Source organism: Rhipicephalus microplus, chromosome X (genome assembly GCF_043290135.1).
Source record: "Rhipicephalus microplus isolate Deutch F79 chromosome X, USDA_Rmic, whole genome shotgun sequence".
Classification (NCBI taxonomy): domain Eukaryota; kingdom Metazoa; phylum Arthropoda; class Arachnida; order Ixodida; family Ixodidae; genus Rhipicephalus; species Rhipicephalus microplus.
Window position 1 is genome coordinate 66940654 of NC_134710.1, and position 16849 is coordinate 66957502.

General features: G+C 43.9%; 1 protein-coding gene across 2 annotated transcripts in view; it reads left to right on the forward strand.

The window, feature by feature from the left end:
- Window positions 1-16849, forward strand: part of htt (huntingtin) — a 255626-nt gene that overhangs the window by 199151 nt on the left and 39626 nt on the right. For both annotated transcript variants that reach the window (XM_037426940.2, XM_075877044.1), the window contains exons 42-45: window positions 5653-5830; window positions 5928-5990; window positions 9447-9569; window positions 10239-10415. In XM_037426940.2, coding sequence (XP_037282837.2) covers window positions 5653-5830; window positions 5928-5990; window positions 9447-9569; window positions 10239-10415 — 541 coding nt within the window. The remainder of the gene's footprint in view (window positions 1-5652; window positions 5831-5927; window positions 5991-9446; window positions 9570-10238; window positions 10416-16849) is intronic.

Here is a 16849-nt window from a genome sequence, read left to right on the forward strand (position 1 = left end):
CCACATCGCTGAGAGCACCATTGAAACCATTCACAACGCTCATTTCGAGTTTCAATTGTTTGGCAAACGATTGTTATCAATAGTGCTTCCATGTGAATTAAACATTACCGCTTGTGACATGGTGTTTGATCGGGCCAGCCGCTCATGCAAATCAGAATATATGGCCACATCATTTCTGGTGACTAGCTGTTTAGAAGAAATATTTAGGGAATTCAAGTACACTAACATCTCATCATTTCCCGGAACGTTTTGTGTGTGACCGTATACATTCTGGATATACTAAAAAAAATTTATGGCAGATCATATAACGTCTCTTTTAGCCAAATGCGCAACTTTGTCAAATCACCCGAATATGTGCATAAAAGCTGCGATGTATTAGTGAATTTGAAAACACACTAATTTTATTATTTGTATTTTTTAGGGACTCATATATGTTCTAATCTCGGAGTGCACGCCAAGTTGTAATCAAGTTAGAATCATCGGCATAAATATTTTTAGCACTAGTTTCTTGGCGTAAGCAGTGACGACAACGAATGTCTTTCTCTAATTCATCACCATTTTCACAGTGAATCTCCCATTTAGGTGAGAGTTTGCTCTTTGTATAATCTCAACTTTCTGCAGCTCACTTAACTTGCAATAGCAGTGTAAACAGCCGCCTTCTACCTTGGTAGATTTGCTTCACAACAATGAGCAGTTATTACCACCGCATCGCGTAAGACTGGGCATGCGGCGGGGGCGGAAAAAGGTGATACTCGGCCGTGGAGCAAGCGAGTCCTTGCCGTGACGTCATTTCGCCCTGACTGCCATGCCGCCAGTGTACCAGTGTTCGCTCTCGAGCCTAATAGCACTAATGGACCCACCTAAAAGATTTTGGTCGCTTATTTCGAGAGCAGTGCAGCATTGCAGTTGCGTGAGCATGGCTAGAGTGTACTGTAACGAAGCGAGGAAAGACTAACCCTAGTGTACCCCCTTCCCCTTGAAGATCCGCGTCGCTAGGTTCAATAGTAGTGCAGCTCGGCGGTCGAATTTGGGAGGTGAGAGCACAGTATAGCTAGAATGTACTCTAATGAGCCAGGATAGCGCTACAGCCTACATGTAATATTAGTTGGCATTTATGTTTATCATAACGGCAGCTGTCAGAAGTCTGCCGAGTAATGGGGAATAAAAAGAAGCCGTAAAGTGTCCTTATCAGGCAATGGACCAGTGGATCACTGCACTACTCTGTCGGTCGAGAAACGGTCCATGTGAAAAGCAGGGTAGAAGACATCGGAAAGGTCAACAATATTTTGAATTTTATGTTCACTCTGAAGCATGCATAGGCATAAAGCTCCCAACATTAATTATGCAACAGCCAATTTATTTAAATAACCCCTGAACTTATTGGTCATTCCACGGGCGCACAGATTCATTTTGTTATTTTTATATTCACATCTGTGAACTCGCATGCACAGAACTTGCATGCACCCATTGCACAGAATGCAGCCATATGCGAAAGCTTCACTGACACAAGCCACTTTCAACTTCAACACTTAACTGTATAGTAATCCACAGTTTAAACTTCTCGAGTGACTTCAAGCAAGAAAAAGTATGTACTAAGTGGTTGAAGTATGCATCACGGACAGGGTATCGCTATCGCGTTCAACAATTAAAGGAAAAACTTAAGGATATCCAGTTTTTCCGAACGTGCAGGAATGTTTCTCCCCGTCCCCAATAGAGCGGTCGCTCACAGGGTTGTATGTGCTGAAACAAGTGTCTGAAGTTTCTAGTGGTGCTAATGTAAATATTTCGGATACAGTTAAAGCATTGAAAGTGCTAGGCCACAGGTACTCTTCACTAACTTCAGTAGACGTCGAGCGTTCTTTTTCGCATAAAAGCAAATACTGACTGAAAGCAAGCACAATCCAAGCCTGGAAACTTCGAGATGATGCTGGTTTGTCACTGTTTTTATAGCCTTTTCCGCAATGTCAAATTACCTCAGTTTTCACCTAAATCTATTCAAATGATTATGCTTCTTGTTAATTCTTTTTATAGAAAAAATAAATTTTATCTTTCCCAAAGCACAGAATTTGCCTGCTGTGTTTGTTAGAAGATGAATGTTTGCCCTGAGCACGCAACTGAAGCAATTATGAATTGTACCTAAATATGCCTAAATGATAGTTTTAATGCCTATTTATGCTTAAATAGCAGTTTTTAGGGCCTATTACAGGCACCTAAAACATTCTTTTTTCGTGCCTGAAGTTCCGGTCTCTAAAGATCACTTATGGTTGTGCAAGCTTTAGAATAAGCTTGACTGTTCACATCCTTGTGCACAATCTTAACAAAACGATCTACTATAATCGTGAAGCTTCTTGAACACTGAGGCATGACTTGTACGGAGCATTGCTGATAGTTTTTGTGGGTTTAAACCGAGCACATCGAAATGATACTCATGGCAGTGTTCATGTCAGTGAGTAAAAAAGTGTATCATAACACATTCATCACATTAGCCCCTGTTGACGTAATAATATTGAATAACATTATCTAACCAGTTACCCTTTAAAAACCAGTTTGTTAATATGTTTGTTGGCAAGTTAGGAGAGTGCATGCATGAGAGAATCTCAGTGACACTGACGTGATTCACTAGTGATCACATCATTTCACTGAGTGATAATAATCGGGCTGCTGCCCTTTCAGAGACATCTCATTTGATATCAATGTCTGCAGGTTAGGAAACTGCATGGTCTGGTGAAAAGTGGGGTGGCTCTGATATGAGTCACTAGTGATCTTGTCATTCAACTAAATGATAGTGATAAAGTTGTTGTCCTTTCAGAGGCATCTCATTTGATATCAATGTCTGCAGGTTAGGAAACTGCATGGTCTGGTGAAAAATTGGGTGACTCTGATATGAGTCGTTAGTGATCTTGTCATTCAACTAAATGATAGGGATCAAGTTGTTGCTCTTTGAAAGACAGTTTGTTGGATATGCATGTCGGCAGGTTAGAAAAGTGCACGTGTGGGCAAGAGACGGGACATTATGTAAATCTAGTGATCACTTTCTTTGACTGAGTGATAGTGAGTAGATTATTAGCCCTCGAAAGACATTTGTTTTAGGTAGATGTTGGCAGATTAGAAAAGTTCATACGTGAATCCAGAGTGGGTTCATTTCGCAGTTGCTATAGTGATGTCATGCTAAAGTACAAGTTAAGTGAGTTGTCATGAGTAGCATAGTGATTAGGTCAAGCGGCTGAGCGATTGTGAGTAAGTATTTACTCTTGCAAACTATTTCGATCAATGCGCAGGCTGATAGGAAAGGAGATCACATGTCACAGTGCAACCGAACTTGTGTAAAATCTGCCACGATTGTGGCTCACACACGAGTAATTCTTGTCACTGGAATACATGGTTTAATAAAAAGACAAGTAACTAATATATAAAGACGTGATGACATCAATAAACAGCTGGCAATCATGATGCCTGTTATCATGTCTTTTGCAGAAAATGATTGTTCCACAATCAATTTATTGGAGGATTAAATTGACTGGCTCTGAAAACGATGACACTTGAAATAAAATAGATAGCACAAGGATTAAATTATTTTGCTTACAGATTAATTCAGATGGTGCTGGGATTAAATATGGGGGCCTGTGGATTATAATATTGGCACTTTGATTCAAAATGCTGGCACTCAGGTTCAATTGGCCGGCACATAGATTATTTTTGTTGATGCTAGGATTAAACTGAGCAGGAAAGCCTGTAGCTCAATGAATAAACAAATAAATATATGAAACTCTGCTTATATAAGCTCCTCATAAAACCTCTGCACGTCTTTGACGTTCGCCTGAAATTGTAACTAACGGGAACTTACCAATTGGCTTATTCAAAAAAGCAAGGTAGTCGACAAGCACACCACAACAATGAATACTTCATCAGCAAAAAGAAAATATCTAGTTCACTGAGAAAATGTTACTAAGCTTCACTTTCGATGTCCATTCAAGAAATTAGTTTAGTTGGTAAACTCATCTCTATTTTGTCGAAGTTATCCTTGCAGAAAGACCAGTGTCAATTTCGGTACAACAGCCTCAAATCGAGGTAAAAGCCAAAGCAAGCTCAGCAGCTGTACCTGAAGGTACTACATCCCATCCATGCACTTTTTTACTGCCACTTGTCTTGGCATTCACACTAGCATCCTTTGCACTAGTAGTAGCCCCTGCCATATATGCCTCACTCAGCTTCGCCACAGCTTGCGCCTCATCCTCAGTGCTAGCACAGTCTTGCATGTAGTCACCCAGCTTTTGAAAAAACCTAGCAGCTGGCAAGAAGCATCATTGAAGGCCTTTCCACTATCGTCATCTGGAACTTCTGTAAAGTCTTCTTCTGGGGCGATCACAAAGTACACTTTTCGAAAACAGTTAGCCATGGTGTCTTTGCTGTCGGTTTAAATGCCAGAAATCATTTGAGTTGTGGTCAGCATGTCAAATTTAAGATTGAGGTTCATCGAAGGTTAGTGAGAAGCCACTGAACAAGTAATCTTTTGTATAAATCTTGAATGTCTTCATATTCTCCTGTTCAAAAGCTGAAATTTTGCTCATGTATTCGGTGAATAACATCTGACTTTGATGTTCTTCAGCTGGCAGGTGGTGTGATACACCAAGTTATTGTTGAGCAGCAGGCACAGTCAGTGGTCAGACTTGCCAAGCCTGACCTCTCTGTTCTAGAGCCATTTTAAAAGAAGCATACATGTCATCCATGCCTTACTGTTGAAGTTATGTTGCTGCACTTCGTCATGCACCATGAGTGCATGATCCTCGAACAGGCATGATCTATCCATGCTCACCACTAATAAGGTTGTAAGATAGACTTGACTTTACTCATTTTATCACTGTCGCTTGTGCTGCCATACAGAGCGAAGGTCTTGCTTGCCAGCTTTTGGCTGAAAAGTCCAATTTTGGTTGCTTTAAGTGTGTCCGAAGGAGAGAACTTCATACTGATTTCCAGCTACTCCTCAGGAAGTTCCTCTTCTTCTCTCTGTCTCTTTTTCGCTATGGCCAGTGACAGCCCACTTTCTCCTGAAACCACTTTTCTGACGATGCTACAGCAGTTTTTTAAACACTGGAGCCAACCACTTCTACCACTAAGGTTGTCCTCTTTGAGTGCAGTTGCAAAGCACCTTAACTTCTCAGTTAGCATTAAGCTGTCCACTGGGATATCATTCGCACAAGCATCGACAAACCACATGTGCAAGGCTTTTTGGTCTTGAGAAATTCAGCGGTTGCGTACAACAAGCTCTCAAATGGCTATACTCCTCTGTTCTATCCTTGATTTTGGAACTGCTGCTGCAGTGCCAAAATGCTTGTCGGGCCCACCTGCACCTCCCCCGCTACATAGTTTGCCGCAGAGACAGCAAGCAATTTTCGGCTTTCATTGACACAAAATTGTACGTTCTCTCCTGCCTGTAAGGCAGTAGTATTTGGCTCATATTTTTGCATAAAAATTGACTATGTTTTCTGACTATGTTAAAAAAGTGTTACAGGGCCTCTTTAAAATGTACTAACACAAAAGGAGCTTTAGATGACAGTAGTATTTCCGCTGCAAGCTATTGGCAGTATTTTTTCATTGTTCAGTAGGCAGTGGCTGTCTTTGTAGAGTTCTCAGCTTTTGTGACTCTTTTTACAGGCCATACGATGGATGACGGAGACACCAGACTACTTTTCTTGCAACAACTTGGAGGAGTTTCTGCAAGCGCTGGATGCTGTGCTGAGCAGCCCAAGCTTGTCATCTCTCATTGGCCTCCATAAACATGTAACCTGGGTCTGTTCTATTACAACAGCCATCTATCACCTTATCAATCACTGTGAGTATGTCAGAAATGGAAAAGGCTGCTGTTCATTTAGAATTGCTGTTGGGATTTAATTTTTATATTGCTCATGTCCTTTCTTGGTGTCTTTCAGTAAAAGGATGGAAAAGCTTTCCGGTAAAGGTAATGCCTCGGAAAACTAAAGGCAGCTCCCCAGGTGTGTATAATAAACATTTAAAGCATTTAAGCCTAAACCAGAGTCCTTCCATACTTTTAATGGTCATGAAGCTGCATTATAAATTTATGGGAAAGCTTTGCGCGCTTTGTGTGCTATAAATTTATGGGAGAGCGGTGCTGTATACTCATAGGGGGCATGGCGGCTGCATACCGTGGCATGTCATTGCGTGTTTTCATCGTATGTTCGGTGTTGTGGGCATTGTGCCAGAAGATCGAAAGGCATGCTGAGTACATGTGGAATACGTGGATGTCAATCCAGTTGCAGTGAAAATGACAAAAAAATGTCTATGTTCTCGCTGCCTAGACAGTGAACGGTGGGAAAAGTGGAAGCACGCTATACCGTGACGAGAAGCTGGTGGTTTCAGATTGAATGCCCGGCAAGTATATGTGTGTGGAAAGCATGTCAATGAGAGTGAACCAATGGCTAATCGGAAGAGTTGTTGTGAAGACGCCGCACGATGTTCTGAAACATTGGTCAAATGCAGTGCCGAAAATTTTCGACAGCCTCTTGGCATATTTGTCTCGTGTAAAAAGGTGTAGAGCTCGCCCACCTACGAAACGTCACCGGGGACTGTCAGCTAATAATGACACTGTTAATGAAGGTGAGCATACTGGCCGCCTCTTCCTCGTTGCATGCCAGTAATACTGAAGCTTGATAAGTGAAATGCTCGCCGTTATCTTTTATACAGGCACTGAGATGACCAATAGTGCAGAAGCGGAATTCCAGAGTGACAGAATTAAATATTCAATTTCACGCCAAAATCATGACCACACAAAAGAAGAAAATGCATGTGTTGTCTTGTTTTTGGCTCGAAATCAACTATTTAATTCATACATGCACCAACTAGCCCAGCAGTGAGTTCTGCTCGAGACAGACGGAGCTACATGCAGCTCCTCACAGCTTGAAAAATTCAAAGCACACATCCATTGCTTAAAACAGACTTTAGTGCTACCAATGGAAGATTGCTAGGCTAGATTGGCAAACTAAAAAAGTGGGAAAGGTTAATTTTTTATATCGATGTGTTATGAAAACAAGACAAGAAGATAACTTTTTGCATCACATGTTAACCCCGCTGGCGTAGGACGATCTCCAGTCAATTTTTACGTTTGAGGAGGAATGCAAGGCTTTTGCCTTAACAGTAAAAAATAAATAAAGACAGGGAAAACACAGCATAAGTAAGCTACACAGCACAGTAAAGGACTGGGAAACTACATTGCATGACCAACCGAACTAATTAAATCAATGCAAAACAAAACATTCAAATCAGGCAAGAGCCATGCGAAGTATTGCTGGATCATCATCACTTGCTAAATTCAAAGCACTGATTAATTCAAACTGGCTGTTGGTTCAATAAATATGAGGTTATTTTAAGGTATATACAAGTGTATTGAAACACCGAAGGTATACCGTATTTACTCGCATAATCCTCGCACTTTTTTTGCCGAAAAAGCGATGCTAAGTGTGGGGGTGCGAGAATTACGCGGGGAGAACTTTTCACGAGAATGTACCGAGCGAAAAAAAAAAGAAAGTGGCCGCAAATCGGGATTCTCACACCAGCAACTAACAGCAAGCTTTGAGAAGTACTAATTAAGAGTTACCTCAACAATAAAAGGAGAGGTTCAACACAAGGCAAGATTTATTTGAGACGCAAAAAGTGCAAGCAAATAGTCGAGAATTAGAATACCATACGCAAAGCTTGTGGGCGTTGCGGGCGTAATGGTAGCGTTCGTCGCTCACCAGGAGCCCTCAAAAGGTATGCGTAGGACGTCAGTATTGGGCTTATGGCTATTTAACAGAATCGTCCGCAGTTTCCTTCTGACGAAATAAAGTTTACCATCAATCCCAGTTTTAGGCCCACGGCAGGCCCAACGCGTCTTGGTGGCTTTCAGCTGCCGTCACCAGTAGCGATCACAAAACTCGTAGACTCCGAAGGGCCTACCGGCGGCCCTGTTGTCGTCGTTTAGTGCCATTGTCATCTATCACTTGCAACTTGAAGGAGCTGTGCAGCTTCAGTATCACACCATAACGTGCCAAGATTACTGACACAGCATACAAAACACGCCGCAACGCGCACTGGCCACTTCGGCTTGGCTTGGATTGGATTGAATTTGCGTGCAATAGTATGCTTGATGCTTAAGAGATGGCGCCAAATGGCGTGCGCTATCATCACAGGTGGCTGGAACGAGCAGACGACATTATTGCGGCAGTTTTATGGGGTGCGATAATTACTCGAGGAAAAAAGAAATCGTATTTTTCTTGGGCGATGTGGGGGGTGCGAGAATTATGCGAGTGCGAGGATTACGCGAGTAAATACGGTACATATAGCCTGAAAGATTGGATATGCGCTGTCAAGAGTTGCCACTACTGCACTTCCGTGACATGGTTTAAAATCTACCAGAGTCATTAAAGAACTCCTGATTGTCTAAAAATTTTCACTAGATGCTTCAGAAAAAAAAAAAGAAGCATGCCAGCAGTGGCAGCAGCATGCGTTGGTTGCCGTCGAATTTCTAGCTTCAAGGCCTCATTCGACTCTAAAATTCAGTGTATTAGAGATTCCCCGAGTTTTCTTGAAGGGAACATCACTCTGAAGATGTAATCAATTTTCATGGCTACATTTAATCACGTTGCACGGTTACGGCGTATGCTGTACAATTGCAGTGCTAGGGATGCGCCGATGACCCCGTTGAGGCGAGGGCGTGCGCCCCTAGCAGTTGCTCCTCTGTCTATATTAAACTTTTATCGAAGCTTCATGGCCAGCAATAGTGTTGAAGGTCTCTGCCTAAACTTAATGACATTTCACCTGATGATGTAGATAACAGTGACTTCTAAAATAGGCAATATTAGGTAATAATAAAAATAAACACCCATATTTTTGGAGTTTAATCCGTTTTCAAGGCTAGTGAAATGTAGAGATAAGCATTCTATGGTGTCATTAGCTTGAGTTTGTTGCTGTCTTTTATAACCTTGCTATCGATCACAGCAATTTGCATTACATGTTGAACCACGAGAAGTAACATGACATCTGTCATGCTAAGGCTATTGCAATTTTGAGTGGAATTGATCTATAGTGCAACTTGGGATTACATGCGATCTGTTAAAAGTCATGTATAAATATTTTTTACAAGATGCTATTTCAAATGGTTCATGTATACTTACTACGCTGAGCAAGCTTTAGCATTGAGAGTATGCATTTCCCAATTGAGTTGTGGTGAAAGCATTAGGTGGCAAATGGAATTAAGGCAAATGTCATTTGATTTGCCTGCGTGGCACTTAAGAAATGGCATTACATCTTAAGGCATTGAGAAGTTAATGCCATTTGCTATGCCTGTGTGGCACGGGTATAACTCTATTCAGAAAACTGCTTAGTCGGTGTACCATTGTCATGTCATGCCTGCAACAAACAACTGATCATTTAAATTTTTTCTTTATGTGCAGAATATTTGCATGTACAGCAGGCCTGTGTTCATGTTGCTGAGCTTGTAGGTTGGCTAGAGCGTTCAGGAAAGCAAGCTCACATCCCTGTATCTATTAAAACTACATTGCACAGAGTAATCAAAGGTAAGTTTTTTCTCCAGTCCTCATTTATTGATGCACCCATATAGTGCTATCATAGTTACAGCTAATGATTAAATAGCAGTGACTTTTCTTTTTACTTGGAATCAATGTTAATTATCGAGATGCTGCAATGATTTATAACAAAATTCTACAAAGCCTTATGCCTAGTGAAATATTCATATGTGAGGATTTCCGAAAGGCATTTTGTATCATAGAGGCGTAGCTTAAGAAATGTAATCTTTTCTTGACAGCGTATCTTTCTTTTTTGTTTTTCTGGCTTGGCCAGGTGATAGCAATTATATAAGCAGCATTTTTCCCAGTGACCGCTGCTGTGCTGATCACTTTTATTGCAACAGCAGTCGCAGTAAATGTCACTAGAAAAATGGCTGCTCGGCTCATATTATATATATTATATATTTGTGTGCGGCGGGAGGGGGGGGGGGGGTCTGTTTTTAAAGTGCATTGCTTGTGAAAGCAGCCTGCTCTTGGAGTTTGTGAATGAGCCATTGATCGAGCCACCGGTTAACTCTTACTCTAGCCTTTAATAAATGCTCTTACTCTCTTTTATTTTTTGTCTATCAATATAACTATAAAACCTGGGAAGTTGATATCATTTCATAGAGTGAATATGTACTGATGTACAAATTGAAGCAAATTTTTTTTGCATCATAGGGGTGGCTCGCCTGCCACTGGTGAACAGTTTTGTTCGCACACCACCCATCATGTGGCAGATGAACTGGGTACCTCATGTGAGTGGTGAGTGGCACACTGTTGTCCCGCCACCTCCAGCCGATTTCTTGCTCGACCGAGACCTGCTGCAAGAGTACATTTATCGTGTCAACCTGCTGGGTATGTGAGCTCACATTCAGGCCATTAAAGTTTGCCTGTTTTCACTTTTTAGTGGTTGCCATTCAGCTCAGCTCTGGCAGCTTTCCTCTAGTAGAAACGTATGGCGTTTAGGTGCAGATGTGTTTCACCCTTTAGAAAAAGTCACGCTTGTTAAGTTTTACTTTGTTACTGGCGTTGTAACTCAGCCTTCTGTGTAGTTGTAGTACACATACCGGTACTAAGTAGATAAACCAAAATCTGATGCTAAAGAAGAACTGGTGTGCTACATTATTACTGCGAAATCCCGAGCAAGCTACCCTCACCCTTTTTGGCAAAGGATAATTCGACAACATTAAGAAAGGGCCCTTGCTCAGTCACGGACAATTCAGGATGCCGGCAGAAGAGCCGCTAAAAATAAAGAATGCGCACCCATGCTTCTAATTAAATGCTTTATTGATATTTATTTATTTATTTCAGAGGTACTGCCAGCCTCACACATGACGCCTTAGGCAGGAGTGGGTAATACAAAAAAGGAAACAAATATGAAAATACAACAGGAAAGGAAACATGTCACACAGAGCTACACCATGAAGAACTGGTGCATCAAAGTAAAACGCCAGTACTTACACAATTGTAGTGGTTTACGAGTACATGTACAGAAAAAAAGAAGAAAAGATTAAAAAAAACATCATAAACAACAAACAAAAAACTATGACAACAAACATCTGTTCATACACAACTTAAAAACAAACATCATGTAACCGTTCAAAAATCGGCAACATTTCAAAATACAACGCATTGATAGGAAAAAAGTGATAGAAAGTAGAACATAAACGGAAGCCTGTTCAGGATGCGCGGTGGAATAATAGAGGGCGAAGGGCAAAGAAAGATCAAAGTCAAGTGGGTAGCTGGTGTTTAAGTTTTCCCATGAACGACTGAACGGTGTCGCAGTTCACCATATCGGCAGAAGGAGCATTCCAATTAGTGACAGTGCGTGGAGAAAATGAGTTTTTAAAGGCCTTTATTTTACAGAAATATTCCTTCAGTTTTTTTGGATGCTCGGAACGATTTGATCGGCGGTGAACTGTTTTTATGTACATGTGCTTGTCTATGCGTAGCTTGTTGTGGTAAAGTAGAAACATGTACTTCAATCGATCGTGTTGCCCTCTTGCCTGCAGTGTATCCAGGTTAACTTTTTTTAACAGTTCACTGGGTGACGTAAGAGCACTGTAGCGATTATATACAAATCGAATTGCTTTTCTTTGAATCATTTCAAGTGTTTCAATATTTACTTGGCTATGAGGGTCCCAAACCACAGATGAGTACTCGAGGATCGGACGGGTAAAAGTTTTATACACAATTAATTTTAATTTTGGGGTAGATTTGCTCAAAGAACGTCTTAGAAATGCTAGTTTCTTAAAGCTTTCTTTTCAATGTAGGCAACATGCTCATTCCACTTAAAATCTGCATTTAATACAACCCCCAAATATTTATAAGTTTTAACAAACGATAGTTTTTGACCATTGATGAAATATGAGTGTTTCAAAGAAAGCCGCTTGCGCGTAACGGTCATAGCGACCATTTTCTTTTCATTAATCTTCATTTGCCACACTGCATACAAAGAAGATATTTTCGTTAACGCTGCGTTTAAAAGAACCTGGTCGTTTGCACTAGGTATTTCCTGATAAAAAATGCAATCATCTGCAAATAACTTAATAGAAACCGGGATACCATCGGCATTGTCGTCTATAAAAATTAAGAAAAGAAGTGGCCCAAGCACTGAGCCCTGAGGGATTCCCGATTTCACCGGTCGTGAATCAAACTGGACATTATCTATAAAAACTATTTGATTTCGATAAGAAAGGTAGGCCTCAATCTATGAAATTAATGTATGGTTTTTCAGTATAGGTGTAGTGGGGAATTTGCAAGGCACGAACTAGTGGGATCATCTCTGAGTGCGAAGCGCGAGCGTGTGCACGAGCTGTAGACGCTGGACTGGTCGAGCATTTCTGTCCGTACCGGCTGCCTGCCTACTACCTGGCGTCACTATTAAACTCCCTTGCAAAGTGGTGGAGGTGCTGGGTATGACTAGCAGCCATTTACGACCCACCACTTGATAGTTGCGACGGTATAACAGGCCATCCCGTATGGCGAAATGCATTGCTTGGTGGCGAAGAGCACGCGGGTAATCGGAAGTTGCTGCGTCAGAAAGCATATTCAAGAGCTAGACAATCCAAGGGTCCTTATGCTGTTCGGATGGCATGTCTGTGACGCTGAGGGCAGAGAGGGGAAGGTGAAGGGCTGATATTTCCGTATCATCAGATTTCACGGGTGATTGTGAAAGCGCATCTGCGTCAGAGTGCTTTCGCCCCGATCGGTAGACGACGCGTATGTCGAATTCCTGGAGGCGTAGTGCCCAACGTCCGAGGCGACCAGAAGGATCTTTCAGTGAAGCCAACCAACAGAGTGCGTGATGGTCAGTTACCACGTCAAAAGTTTGGCCGTACAAATAGGGGCGAAACTTGTTTAACGCCCACACAATCGCCAGGCACTCTTTTTCCGTAACAGAGTAGTTGGCTTCTGCCTTAGTGAGGGCGCGGCTGGCATAAACGACCACCACATACTCCGTAAAACCTGGTTTGCGTTACGCGAGTACTGCACCAAGGCTGACGCCACTTGCATCCGTGTGTACTTCGGTTGGTGCAGTAGGGTCGTAATGACGCAGTACGGGTGGTGAGGTAAGGAGTTGGCGCAGTGTTGTGAAGAATTCGTCACAGGCTGCTGTCCGATTCGAAAGATCTGCAGGGGCAAGGAGTTTGGTGAGCGGAGCGATGATGGAAGCAAAGTTACCGACAAAAATAGGAGCACAGGCCCACAAAGCTCCATAGTTCTTTAACTGTAGTCGGCTTAGGAAATTCGGCAACAGCACGAAGCTTGTCAGGGTCGGGAAGGATGCCGGCTTTCGAGACGACATGACCAAGTATGGTGAGTTTTTTAGCCCCGAAGTAACATTTTTTCAGGTTAAGCTGAAGCCTGGCGTTTGTAAGGCACTGTAGAATCTTACGCAGACGAGTGAGATGCGAAGTGAAATCGGGTGAAAAGACCACAACGTCATCAAGATAGCACAAGCATATGTTCCATTTCAGACCGCGTAAAATGCTGTCCTGCTGTGTTAGGGGCTGGCTGGTCCCGACGAAGCAGAAGAAGACGGCCGACGGAGACGTGCGCGGCCGGCGGGGACGCCGACCAGCTCGAACACGCGAGTTAGCGCGAAGCGCCGAAGGAAAGAACAACAACCGCACTCCATGGTTAACCAACGCACACTGATTTTATTTACAGTCGCCTTGAAATCCTGGATGCCAGAGCGGCGCCCCCTGGCATCCTCACATGTCATTCCGAAACCGAAACCTAGAACACAACATGTCCATCATTCGCCCGAATGTGGCGGGCGCATTGCAGAGTCCGAATGGCATTATGGTAAATTCATAGTGACCATCCGGTGTGACGAACGCCGTTTTTGGACGATCAGACTCAGCCATTGGGACCTGCCAATAACCTGAGCGAAGGTGAAGCGAGGAAGAGAATTCTGCACCTTGGAGACAATCGAGAGCATCGTTTATGCGGCGAAGAGGGTAAACATCTTTCCTCGTAATGTTGTTTAGCCGCTTGTAGTCTACGCAGAACCGGATCGAACCATCTTTTTTTTTTTTTTGACGAGTACAACTGGTGAAAACCAAGGACTACAAGAAGGCTTGATCACTCCACGCTGTAGCATGTCGTCTACTTGTTCTGCAATTACGCGACGCTCCGCCGGGGATCACGATAGGGGCGCTGGGGCAAAGGAGTACTCTTCCCTGTGTCAATTGTGTGCGTGACAGTGTTCATTCTTCCTAGCACCGCTTGGGGAAAGTCAAACGAACGCCTGAATTCGTGCAACAGGGTAACAAGCTGCTCTCGTTGAGCCGGGGCGAGGTGGCTGTCAATATAACGGTCAAATATATTGGACGACACGCTGTTCGAGGCAAAGCGAGGAACCAACGCGTTCAGCTCCATATTTGACTTGGTGTCGAAGAAATCGGCAGGCATGATAGTACCTTCATCGATAAGCTGAATGTGGCCGAGCGTCTTGTTGCGGCGCAAACTGAGGGGGAACGAGTTGGGATTGCAAATAAATATTCCGGTAGTGTCTTGACAAAGCTGAAGAACAGCGAATGGCAGTGATGTGTGGTGGCAGCTACCGAAGATGTCAAATGGCGGGAATAGGACGGTAGCGTCAGAAAGTAAAGTGCAGCAGGCAGGGACAAACTGGGCCCTGAAAGGAGGAAGGTCTATGTCCGTCACGACGACAAGGTTAGCCACACTAGATACGGCCGCATCAACAGTAGGCGCATCACGAAACGGTAACAGCTCCACTTCGGCCCGTGCGCAGTCCACGACGGCGTGATGACGTGATAAGAAATCCCATCCTAGGATGACATCGTGGGAACATGAAGCCAACATGTGAAATTCAATGATGTACAACACATCTCGAATAACCACTTTTGCTGTACATGCCGCGAGGGGCTCAATTTGTTGGGCGCTCGCAGTGCTAAGAGAAACCACGGGAGAAAGCATCGTCACTTTACGAAGAGAGCGGCAGAGTCTTTGACTAATCACAGATATCACGGCACCGGTATCGATGAATGCAAGTGTTCGTACACCTTCGACGATTACATCGATAAGATTGGCGGGAGACAGGCGAGGACTTAAACAATTAGACGATGACGCAGCTCGTGCCTCCGGAGCTGCGGCAGTTAGTTTTCCGTCTCAATGGAGGTGGGTCGTCAACGCATAGGCGGTACAGAACGACGACTTGTTGAAGGGGAAGGCCAGCGGGAAGTAGAACGTCGAGAAGCGGAGGTTCGGGTGCCGGAAGCAGCTTGCGCATCACGTTCGTGAACTTCAGGTGGCACGTGAGGTGTGTGGTATGGAGGCCGAAACGAGTAGTCAGGATATCTTGGACGACATAGACGAGCAACGGGACCTGGAATTCCGCAAAAGTAACTAACATATGGGCCAATTGTCAGCAGTGCGCCAAGGATATTGGCGTGCTGCTGTGTAGCTGGAAACGGCGCGATGGAAGGTCGCACAGGTTGTGGCGTATACAATGGCAGACGAGGCGGAGGCATTGCCGCGACGGCCGCATAAGTCAGTGGCACGGCAACAGGTGTTGGTGGAGAGGTAGACGTAGGTAATGGCAACGCCTCGGAGACCTGCTCCTGAATAGCTTGTCTGATTGTCGGCGTTAGACGGTTCGTTGGTGCTTCGGTGGTCGGCAGATACGAGAGACACGAAAGCTGTCGTGCGACCTCTTCGCATACATATTCTTTTATCTGCTCCAGCAGGGTGCTGTCACCACCGACGGCCAGGGCAGCGAGAGAGTCGTCGGCTGTTGTCGACCTCCGAACTTATGCACGTTGTTTGCGAATCTCTTCCAAGCTCTGGCACATGATCACAAGTTCGGATATAGTACTTGGGCCCTTTGCCAGCAACATTTGAAAGGCATCATCGTCTATTCCTTTCAAGATATGCCTGATCTTGTCTTGTTCGGTCATCTCAGGGTTAAAGCGGCGGCATAAATCGATAACATCTTCAATATAGCTAGTGAAGTTTTCACCCTGCCTTTGTGCTCGTCTGTGTAGGCGCTGTTCAGCACACAGCTTGCGCACTGCGGGGCGATCGAACACAGCTGCAAGGGTTGTCTTGAAAGCGGCCGAAGTGGTAAATTCAGTACGGTGGTTTGTGAACCACAGGCTGGCGACGTCTTTGAGATAAAATGGAACATACTCCAATTTCGAGGTGTCGTCCCACTTGTTGGCGGCGCTCACCCTTCTGTCACCTATGTGATTGAACCACTCAAGCCGTCCACGGACAAGCGCCGCCTTAGTCGTGAGACGGTCCACGTCAGTCGCCTCAAGCCCTGCTACGACCCTCCTGTTCTCTCGTCACCTTGAGTCGCCAGGATGGCTCATCTTCGTCGCCGGGGTATTGTAGTGGGGAATTCGCAAGGCACTGACTAGTGGGACCATCTCTGAGTGCGAAGCTCGAGCGTGTGCACGAGCTGTAGATGCTGGACTGGTCAAGCATTTCTGTCCGTACCGGCTGTCTGCCTACTACCTGGCATCGCTATTAAACTCTCTTGCATAGGTTTAAGTTTCGCAAGAAGTTTTGGATGCGACACGCGATCAAATGCTTTTTCAAAGTCTAGGAAAATCATGTCAATCTGGCCTTGCCTATCTAGAATAGCTGCAATGTCATGAATGGTTTCCAACAGTTGTGTGAAGGTTGAGAATCCTTTTCGAAAGCCGTGTTGTCGGTCATTGATTAAAGTATTTTCCTCGAGAAAAACTGAGAGGTGCTTGATTATCATATGTTCTAACACCTTCGCGCATGAGCAAAGCACAGAAATTGGTCTA